The following is a 10,530-nucleotide window of genomic DNA, read 5'->3' on the forward strand; positions in this document are numbered from 1 at the left end:
TCTGCATGTTCTCACTGCCTCTCGTACATTCTGTCTAATTCATTTACCAAAATTCCATTTATTAACCTATTTACTTGGTTATGTTTTTTCAGCCATAGAACTCTGGTTGTTTGAGGCCTTCCCAGTGTTTCATGCCCACTTGGGGATCAATAATTATTGATTGATTAGTCACACATGATCATATTAATTAAGACTTGTTTGTGTTTCACGTGAACTACAATTTGACCACATTTTGATAAAGTCAACGACCAAGTTTTTTAAGTTTTTTAATCAGAAACAGACATATCCCGTATTTATGTTTTAATAATAAGGAAAATTCTTACAAACCCTTCCTGTCGCATCATTTGCTGCATCCAAAGATGTATGTGACTCAAAGTTTTGTGGTGTGTTCTATAGAATGGCTGGCTGGAGGACAGACGAGGCCCTGACATGAGTTAAAGCTGTTTAAGTTATTTTCCCTTTTATACACTTTGTTTTCATTTGAGCGAAACCACAGCAACTCCCAGAAATGTTTGCTTGTTCTTTCTGTGTGAGCAACTCTCAGCGTCAGGGGTGGACGTGATATTTCAAACAGCACATCAGTGCGTTTATGTATTGGGTGCCCGGAAATTTTTCCAAATAAACACAGCTTGATTCAACCTGGGTGGGCAGACTTATCAAGCGACTAATTCTATAAACAGATGAGGGAATAACCCGGCAGCTCATTGGTTGTCGGGCCGGGGGAGGGAGCGCCGGTGGGGAGGGGGGCGAAGTAGTTTCAGGGCAATGAAATTTTAATTAATGTGGGTGGGCTGAGAACACCACAGACTGTTTATGATGGACAATTTATTCCCCGGTGCAAAGTCAACATAACACAGTAAACCTACAGCAATTATCAACATTTTTTTCTGGGGTACTCATGGGGCTGAAGAGTCAGTCAGTGGAGGAGTGAAGCTCCGGCCGGGAGCAGGCTAAGTTTTCCCCGGGACACAGTCCTGTTTACTTGGCGTCATGACTCTCTACCACGGACGTCTACCTGCCCTCGGAGTGGCATCCTCGGCCCTGAGCCTCTCCGCTCCGCCGCTGATCTACTTGTACGGCCGAGAGACCGGAGGAGTCTTGCCCACAGTCCTGAACTTCGTGCCCGCCCGCCAGGAGCCTCCACAGAAGCCGCCCTACAGCTACATCGCGCTCATCGCCATGGCCATCAAGAGCGCACCAGAACAGCGCGCAACGCTCAGCGGCATTTATCAATTCATCATGGACCGGTTTCCGTTTTATCATGACAATAAGCAAGGCTGGCAGAACTCAATCCGCCATAACCTGTCCCTCAATGACTGCTTCATCAAAGTGCCCAGAGAGAAGGGCCGCCCGGGCAAAGGCAGCTACTGGACGCTGGACACCAAATGTTTGGATATGTTTGAGAACGGCAACTACCGTCGGAGGAAGAGGAAGTCCAAAAGCCAACAAGAGGCTCCGGACTCTGTAGACAAAGCCGGTGGATACAAGCGCACCAAGGGCACCGGGCCACCAAGGGACCCCCACTCCTCCGCCAAACACCAGAGTGGCTCTGAAACGGGGACGGTACCGGCCAGAAAGAACGCGGAGAAAGTGGAAACACAATCAGACCCAAAATCCGTTTTTGTCGCCCTTAGCTGTAGAGAACTGCCTCACAATCCACCAGTGCAAAAACAGAAAGCGTTCCCTGACCAAGACACGTTGGCGTCCCCCGGGAGGAGGCTTCAACATCCGCAACCCGAGCCGTGTTCCGCTCTGAGACACAGTCCTCCGTGGGTGGACGGCGTCCATCTGTTGGGGATGTCCCTTCGCTGTGAGCCGGAGGACAGACGGTCCGCGTTCGGTGGCAGAGGCAGAGAGAGAGGTCCGCTCTGCGCTGTCAGCTGCACGGCCAACACAAACCAGGCTGCACCCGCGGAGAACAGGCCCAAAGAAAACGGTGCCAGCAGGGATAAATCCAAAGTCTTCAGTATCGACAACATCTTATCTAGAAGTGAAGAAGACACGCGCAGCAGCGTCCTGAGTGTATCAAGGGAGACATGCGCAGAGCAGCAAGGTCCGGGCTGGAGCTCCTCCGTGCTGCTCGGTGCTCGGCCACATCAGCTGTACCAGATGGAATTCCCCCTGTGCTCCTATCTGTCACTCAGCTGTCCTGACAAAGTCTTACATTTCAAATGAATTGCCATTCTTATTTCGTCTTTTACCCACGGGTCTCTAAAAGCATCAAGTGTAAATAGATGTACATGGCTATGAGAAAGCTCACTGTTCTTCTGAATGAATTCTTATACATATGTTGTCATTCGTGGAAGAATCGTGAATCCAGCCTAATGACTGGCTTGTCAAGCCTACATTGAATTTTTGAAATATTAAGATAAATGAGTTTAGTACTATTAGTAATGTAATCAGTGCTGCTGTACATTCCACTCTAATTGTGTGCAAAATAAAATTTAGTTTGGATATAAAATGATTCTATGGTTTAATTAAAATGTGATACACCAAATGTGGGAGATATTGTTGGAGGACTGGAGCATTTTCCTGCTGTATGAAGGAAATGTCATCAAAATGTCCATTCTTCTCCAATATAAAGGTTATGAACCCTAACCCTAATCCAGGATCTTATTTTATTATTATTATTATTTTGTAATGGCAGCAGTCTGGATTTTTCCCAACAACGGCATAGGAACGCAGCAGTTGATTGTGGATGCTGCTTACAGTATTGTTATTTTTGCTTGTGGGGGGGGGCTAAGACTTTATGAAGGGGAGCTTAAGCGCCCCCTTGCCACCCCCCCGCTCCCACTGGCAGTGTTCAGTGTCTGTGTTCTACATTTATTCTTAAGGAGTTCTCAAATTTTATATATTTTCTTTTAAATAAATGTTTAATGTAAATTCAAAACAGCTTTTGTGATGACAGTCAGGATTTTGCAGTCTGTCTTATGCTGTAAAAAACATCTGACAGTTAGAGACTTAACTCTTTTAACATTTATAGTAAATTATAACGAAGACTTGACAATATTGAGAAATCTAAAAAATTGCATACATCTTATCCTTACATTGATTTATTATGTTATATAGTAATTTAAAGTTTCTTATCTTCTTCTAGAAGATCTAAAATAATTTGACGATAATCAATTCAACAATAAAGTTGTGATCAGTGAAAGATACATCAGATCACTTTGACTCTGCAGCTTGTAAAAAAAAAAAAAAAAAAACCTCTAGGAAAACATGGAAGGCCTATGCAATGTGGGCTATCATAAAACGCCCTCTGTGAGAGAGTCAGTATAAATTGCATCAAGTAGGTCAACATATACATCCAGTGAACTCTGATGGATCTGATGTCCTATGTGAGCTTCTCCGAGCTGCTACACCAGAGACACCTGCATGTAATCATAGAGTGCTGCTGACAGCATCATTACAGACAGAGCAGCCGTGTCTAAAAATAGGTCTTTATCTTGGACACATGGCTGTCTGAAAAAGCTGTGTGAGGCCAGCACTGTGTAAATCAGGAATGTTTGTTGAAATAAATAAACCTCCCAACATTTGAGGAGAGGAACCGCAATCACAAACATTTCCTGTGTATTGGATTCTTTTGGTCAGACATGTAAATAAAGCATGATGAAATTGTGGTGTGGGTGAGTGAGAAAAAAAAGAAGTGCAAAGTATCAGGTTCAACTCTTTATTTTAAACACCTTTGGCCCTATTGGGATTAGATTTGACCCACTGTGATTGGTTTGCCCCTGATTCTTCATCAGATATAATTGTCTACAAGTAAGTTAATAGATGATAGCTATCTGATGGTCACCATTTGTGCTTGGACAATAAAAGGGCCTTATGAGAAAGCAACACAGGCTCAAGGGAAATCCCCTGCTTTTAAAACAAACCAAGCATCAGAACCAGTCTGAACACTCCAGCGGTGACACTAATGCTGTTTGCTTTGCTTACATCTTCAGGTAGGGCAGGGTACATTTTTAATTCTGGAGTTTATGTCTTTTCCTTTCTTTTTCTTATATGTAGTTTTATTTGTTTTATGTCCTTCCCTCAGTCCCCAAGTGACATTTTCAGCCCCAATTTGTATCTTAACTGATGCCACAGGTATGACATTGCACAGGAGATACTTGACCCTACACCCTGTTTATTATGTGTATCACCACTTATAGAAAGACTGCAGGTCTGAATTTATGATGTGTTGGTTTAAAGAGATGGTAGCTGGTTCACTAGCTGTGGTTTGGGGGGCTGATTTTTGCACTATAAGCGTTTATTCTTGTGGCAAAGATTTTTTTGGTGCATATCTGAGGTAAAGAGAAAACCAACACACTCATTTTTTGTCCCCTTCTCAATTGTATCCAAACAAACAAGAAACAGAAAATGCATTATATCTTGTTTGACAAAGGATCATTTCTGGAATCCCATCAGACTGTGTGTGTTTAGAAGATTACATGCTAAAGCTTTCAGGTTGAAACACTGTTGTAGTAATCTGTTAGAGATGAGAAACATGGATAAGTATTTATAGTGCAAAACTTTAAATTATTACTTTAAACTAAATTTAATCTGCAGGCAAATCAAATAAGGTAAACTAGTCCAAGTAGACTGATGTATTCACCACCTTGGTAGAAGGAAAGATGCAAGCTCCACCATTTTATCAAAGCGCAAAACTTGGTTTTGCTCATTAAACTAAAATATAAATGAAAAGATCGTAAAATTCTAGATATAAAATATTGTAATATATACTAATATAATAAAAATGATAAATAACAGCTACTGATGCACATGTTAATTGTATCATCTCCATAACTTAATCCTTTCACAGGTTCTCTGTCATGACCCATATACCTGTTTAACCCCCTCCCTATCCCTGATCGGGACCTATCCATCCAACACATATTTTTGTCATATGAATTGATGTGTACACTGTTCTTAAAACATTTTTGACAGTTAATGAATGGTAACTACATTTTGAAATCACTTGACCCGGGTTCACTCACTTGTTTCTCTGGTCCTACCGTAATCCCAGTCTGTCATTCCGTCACAGCATGTTTTGAGACCTTTTTTAGATCTGTCATGTTGTTCAAAAGTGGAGCTCTCCCTAATTGCCCCCTTGGTCCTGTTGGAATTGACATCAAGTTCCCACTACACACACACACATATATATGCAAAACCTTTGCTGCAATACATCAGACATTACCCTTTATTTTCATTTTGTCGAGTGTCTTCTAGTTGGATTTATCATTTGCACTTTACTATTCCATACTGATCGATGTGTAAAACATAAACTTGAAATACAGTAAACAATTTAAACTGTTCACTCTGATTATCTTTATAAATAATCATTCAGCTATTCCATTGTCAGTTCTTTTATGTAAGTAAGTTTAATAGAGTTAATAAAGCACATAAATCTTTGAGCTGCTGTTCTCAACAAGCCTCATTTTCCAATGGTCATCAAGCTGTGGTCCACTCCGACAGAATTCAATTCCGGTAGATGTTAAGATTAATTTTGAGTATATTTTGCAAAAAATGTACACATGTTCACCTTATACATTTAATCATATTATTTTCTTCATGAGTTAATTTTGCTGTAATACACAATTGCCGTTCATCAAATAAACCATGGGTTTATTTATATTATTTTTATATTACAGTTTACATGAAAGCAGATGAGCAGATTAAAGTAAACGCACAGTCATAAGTTACTTCCTGTGTTTTTCATTGAATTACAGTAGCCTTGCAATTGTTGATTTTTATGGGGTTGGTGATGTGACGTTGACATCACTGGAACAAAACAAGTAGAGGGGTTTCCTTTTGTTAGAATGGTTCTATTCTTTGTTTAAAGTATTTAAAGTAATGCATTAAAGATGATTTGCCATGTTGCTCGCCCTTTAGCCATGTAAATGAGCTGGTAAAGGACTGAGAATAAGGCATTTGATGTCTTTGTGTTAAAGTTATTCTGTAGGTCACCTGTTTGAGCAGTGAAGGTTTGAATTGATCACCCTATAAGAACAGATGATGTTTGAGACTCCAGGGTGGAGGCTGTGCTGCAACAAATTTTGCCTCAATTAGATTTCTTTGAATCTTCCCATTTGAGAACTCAAGATTTCTGCCTAGTCCACCTGCCGCCCTACCACCTTCCTTGCTGTTCCGGATTATGTGCAATGTGGTCTGCTGACAAAACAGATAGTGATTGAGACCTATGTCATGCTCATGAGACATGGTAAAAAAAAATATTTGAAAAACAGAAAATACTGAATGGCCAAAACTATGCTATCTCATCATGTGCTTCTGAATCAGAGCCCTTGTTGTTCTGAGAAGACTCAAGACTTAATATAATATAGAACATCCAGATTTTGTTCTTGATCATGGATCAGAAAACATCTAACTAGTTCACAGAATTTACTGCTATTTATCATGGTACTTATTGACAATCTTCAGGTTATTATCGTATTTTGGTAGTGACCTGGATGATATTGACAACTCAGTGATGTTGGATGTTGGTTGAGGTATGAAACAATAAGTGCACATTTTAGACACTACTGTGTCCACAACTTCACTTCACTTCACTACCAAATTCAGGGACTACATCCTTTTGAGGCTGCATTTGAAGATTACTTGTTGCCCTCTTCCAATTTTGAGGCCCCTCCAAATACTGCCTATATATGTTGGCAAAGGTCCCGAAAGGTCCCCCACAAGGGTTCTTCATGGCCCAAAATATATTAAGGTAACCTCAGCATCAATAATGAAAACAAACAAGACTAATAGGGAGCATGAGGTTTACATTTGACAAATTTAGTTGACTTTTAACTCAGTGAAACAACAAACTTCTTTAAAAACAAGCAGACCTGCAGTAAGGACAGTCACAGCTTGTGATGCAAAGCAAAAATCCTTTATAGAACTAATTGTCGAGTTTCAACTGGGTTTTAAAGGCTACAAAGATCCAGACTGACCTGACAGCTTGTCAGATGAGTCACAGACTCATCTGACATGTTGTTGCCAACTTCAGGCCTGCAGATATAATGATAACCCAAATTTGAGTGAAAAAGCAGTTAGCATTAGAGGTAATAACGCCCTGTTTGGGCCATTGGACGTTCAGTGAAATGTTCCTTGACTCTGGAACATTGCACCTATTTCATGTGCAATCAAGTCTCAGGCCAGCACAAGAGTGTGTAAAGATGATATAAGCAGATGCTGCTTCAAAGGGTCCCAAAGTCGCATGTTTATTTTATTTTTTCACTCTCTGCAGTACACACGTACTGTGCACCAGGGGAGGCAGGGGCATGATGAAGACTGATAGGCTTTGTCTGCCACATTAACTACTAATCAAGTTAGCGTTCCTGGCACAGAGTGCTATACATCATTATGAGCCTAAATGTTCTCCAGAGCAGGGCACTGTTTACCACCTGGACACAACTATACAGTGGCATGCAAAAGTTTGGGCATCCATGCTAACAATGCCTGATCCTGTGAATAGCTAAATCAGCACTGCAAAAAGTAAAAATAAACGTTAAAGATAAAATAAAGATAAAGTAAAATAATCCATTGTTGTTCAGAATTTTTTTCTTGTTTCATACAACCATAGGATGAAATGGAGAAGGAAATAACATGCAAACGTTTCTTAAAAGTTATTTAGTTAATTTAGCGATGGCTCTACTCATCATTAGGAAAGGCCAGGTGATGCAGATTTCAAAGCTATACAAAGTCTCTGACTCTTCAAGCTTGTCCCTAAAATCAACAGCCATAGGCTCCTCTTAGCAACCTACTACCATTGATGGCATTGAAGCTCCTGAAGGAGGAGAAGCCTACAAGAAAATGGTAAAATGTTTTCCTCAATTCGTAATGTTAAGAAATGGTAGTTAAAAATAACTGTGGAGGTTAAGGTGAGGTCTGGAGAACCAAGAGAACTTCCTGTAGGAACTGCTTGTTGGATTGCTAGAAAGGCAAATGCAATTTCCTGATTGACTGCAAAGACCTTCAGGAAGTTTAAATTGACTCTGAAGTGGTGTTGTAGTATTCTACTGTGCAGTAACACCTAAACAATTGAGGGTTATCACGATAGAGTTAGTTGAGGAAAACCTTTTCTGATTCCTAGAGACAAAATTCAATTTGCAAATGAACATCTAAACAAGCCTGATGCATTCTGGAAACAAGTCATTTGGCCTGACGAAGGCAAAATAGAATAGATTTCATAAAAACAACATAGGTGGATCGATCATGGTTTGGGTTTGTATTGCAGCCGGTGGCACAGGGAACATTTCATTGGCAGAGGACTGGAGCTGAATAAATAGCAGGAAAAAAGTTGAATTGAAAAACACAATTCAAAGACAATACAGACTGGAAATACATTAACACTATTATCAGAGAGTATTTCCGCATAGCAGCAGCAACACTCTGATTAATTCATCACCAAAGACTGCTCTCATAAGGACTTCTTATCTATTATATAGGGCTGACCCAACAGAAAATGTCAAAAATATTCAGCAAAATAAAAATTTTCATTTGTAGGTTCCAGTAGTATCTTTACTGCAGTCTTAAGCAGGCCCACAGCCATTATTGCACACAGCAAAAGTCAGAGGCTGATTTTTTCTGCAACACACCTTGGTTTCCTATTTGCCTGGTTGTTGAGATGTGCTTGAACAAAATTCAGCAATCTGTCTTAAACAAATAAAACAATTGTAGAGCTGTTTTACAGTAAATTCAAGCTAATATACTGAAAGCTACAATCTAGTCAAAAGTTGAATACCTGCCCCCTGGTCAAAATGTCTGAATTTGTGGATCGGATTGGACCGGAGCCTCTGCCCTGCCTCCCTCATTGTCAGGCCATATGACAGGGAAAAGGTTTAAAAGCAAAAAAATGGCTGAGATGTGGTGAATGCATGGCCAAGCAAGTGATTGGTAATTCAGTGCAATAATTATTTTCTGATTCAGTTGTGACACAGGAGAGCACAGGAGAGCACAGGAATAAATGTAGGGAGTAACTCAGATCTGTGGGAGATACTGAACAGCCAAGACAGACTACCACAAAGGAGCCATAACAATCTAGTGAGGAGTGGAAGGATAGCCTGTGATAATACAGGACTTGACCAAGAGATGAGATGTAGGTGTCCTGTGGAACCAAACCAGGTAAGCCAATGACAAAGCGGCAGCTTGTCAGGATGCTCTCAATAAAAAATAGTGATGAGGGAGGCGCCCAAAATGAGGGCCAGAGGAGTCCAGCAATACTCCTCCAAATCCACATGAGCACCCTCAAAAAAAAGAAAAATAGCCAGGACTGCCTCTGGCTGCAGAATACTAGAGGGGGACAGGTGCATCTGTAGCAGCTAGCCTGTAACGTCATTGCCTGGGTCACATGACCAAGTTTAAGAAGCTCAAAAATCTGGTGAATGGAGTGGATTTTCGTGCAGAGAAAGAAGTTCCCTTCTGTGAAGTGTGTGTGGAGGGAATGCTGTCTATACAGCCACAAAAGCCAGTGGGAGAAATTGGCTCCAAACGCTAACTGCAGCTGATACATGGCAATATCTGTGATCCCATGCTGACTGAATCCATGGGTGGCACAAAGTACTTGAGATTTTTAATCAGTGACTAATCTAGATGCTTGAAATCCTAAATCCTTGAAACAGAAAAGGAAAGCCCTTTGCTCACATGGTTTTGGTTCTATGTCGGAGTTTGAGTTTTTTCTGTCATGTTTTGAGTTCTGTCTGGTGTCTAGTGTTTGGTCTGTGCCACTTCCTGTTTTATTTGGAAGTCCTGGTTCTGTCGTGTTCCCTGTTACTGTACTTCCTGGTTGTTCTCTCCTGTTGATTGCGTTCCCTGCCCTAATGTGCATCACCTGTGTCTTGTCTAGTCACTGTGTATTTAAGTCCTGTTTTCTGTTTAGTCCACATGAGATCCTTGTCACTTTTATGCATGGTGGTGTTTTGGCCTGCCTTCCCTCCTTCCTGATGTCTGCCCATGTCTATCTGCCTGTTGTTCCTGTCTGCCTGTGATCTTCCTGTACCCCTGCCTGTTCATTAGTGTCATTTTGTAGTTTCGGTTTTCCTATTAAAAGTATTAAGTTCACCTATACCCAGTCTGGCTCCTGCATTTGGGTCCTCACTCCCACACCACCACCCGCAACACAACACTCTTGTGACATTTACAAATTTAAGGAATTTAAAAAGACATTCTCCAATAAGTGTGGGCAGAAAGTCACAAGATTGAGAGAAAATGATGTTTGGGAATACACATCCGGTGAGATTCAAGAATATTTGAAGGCTCAAGGTATCAAGGAGTTTTTCTTGTCTATGGTGGCGTGCATAAGCACAGTGGCTAGGAGCACTCGCAGTTGGTGTTATATTTAAGTATTTAAGTACTTAATCGAGACACCACAACAGTCATGCTGTGGAACTTAACTGTGAAGCTACACACCATCTTCCACCAGATACCTGCACCCTTCAAGACTGCTTCTACACCTCTAACTGGGATGTATTCAGAGTCCAGGGAACACTGTGACGTGAGACGCTGGACACATTCACTATGACAGTTCTGGACTACACCACTTTCTGTGTGGAC

At 41.0% G+C, this 10,530-nt stretch overlaps 1 protein-coding gene across 1 annotated transcript; it reads left to right on the forward strand.

Annotated features, from left to right (window-relative positions):
• Positions 1-801: 801 nt before the first annotated feature.
• On the forward strand, positions 802-2,464 carry foxl1 (forkhead box L1). The gene has a single exon (XM_029522139.1). It carries the CDS (start codon positions 991-993, stop codon positions 2,173-2,175), a length of 1,185 nt encoding a protein of 394 aa, XP_029377999.1. The 5' UTR covers positions 802-990; the 3' UTR covers positions 2,176-2,464.
• The last annotated feature ends 8,066 nt before the right edge of the window (positions 2,465-10,530 follow it).

The sequence above is a fragment of the Echeneis naucrates genome, chromosome 16 (assembly GCF_900963305.1).
Source record: "Echeneis naucrates chromosome 16, fEcheNa1.1, whole genome shotgun sequence".
Taxonomy (NCBI): Eukaryota; Metazoa; Chordata; class Actinopteri; order Carangiformes; family Echeneidae; genus Echeneis; species Echeneis naucrates.

Bases quoted from the DNA above. Each gene is read 5' to 3' on its own strand.
- foxl1 (XM_029522139.1), top strand. From the start codon at position 991: ATGACTCTCTACCACGGACGTCTACCTGCCCTCGGAGTGGCATCCTCG.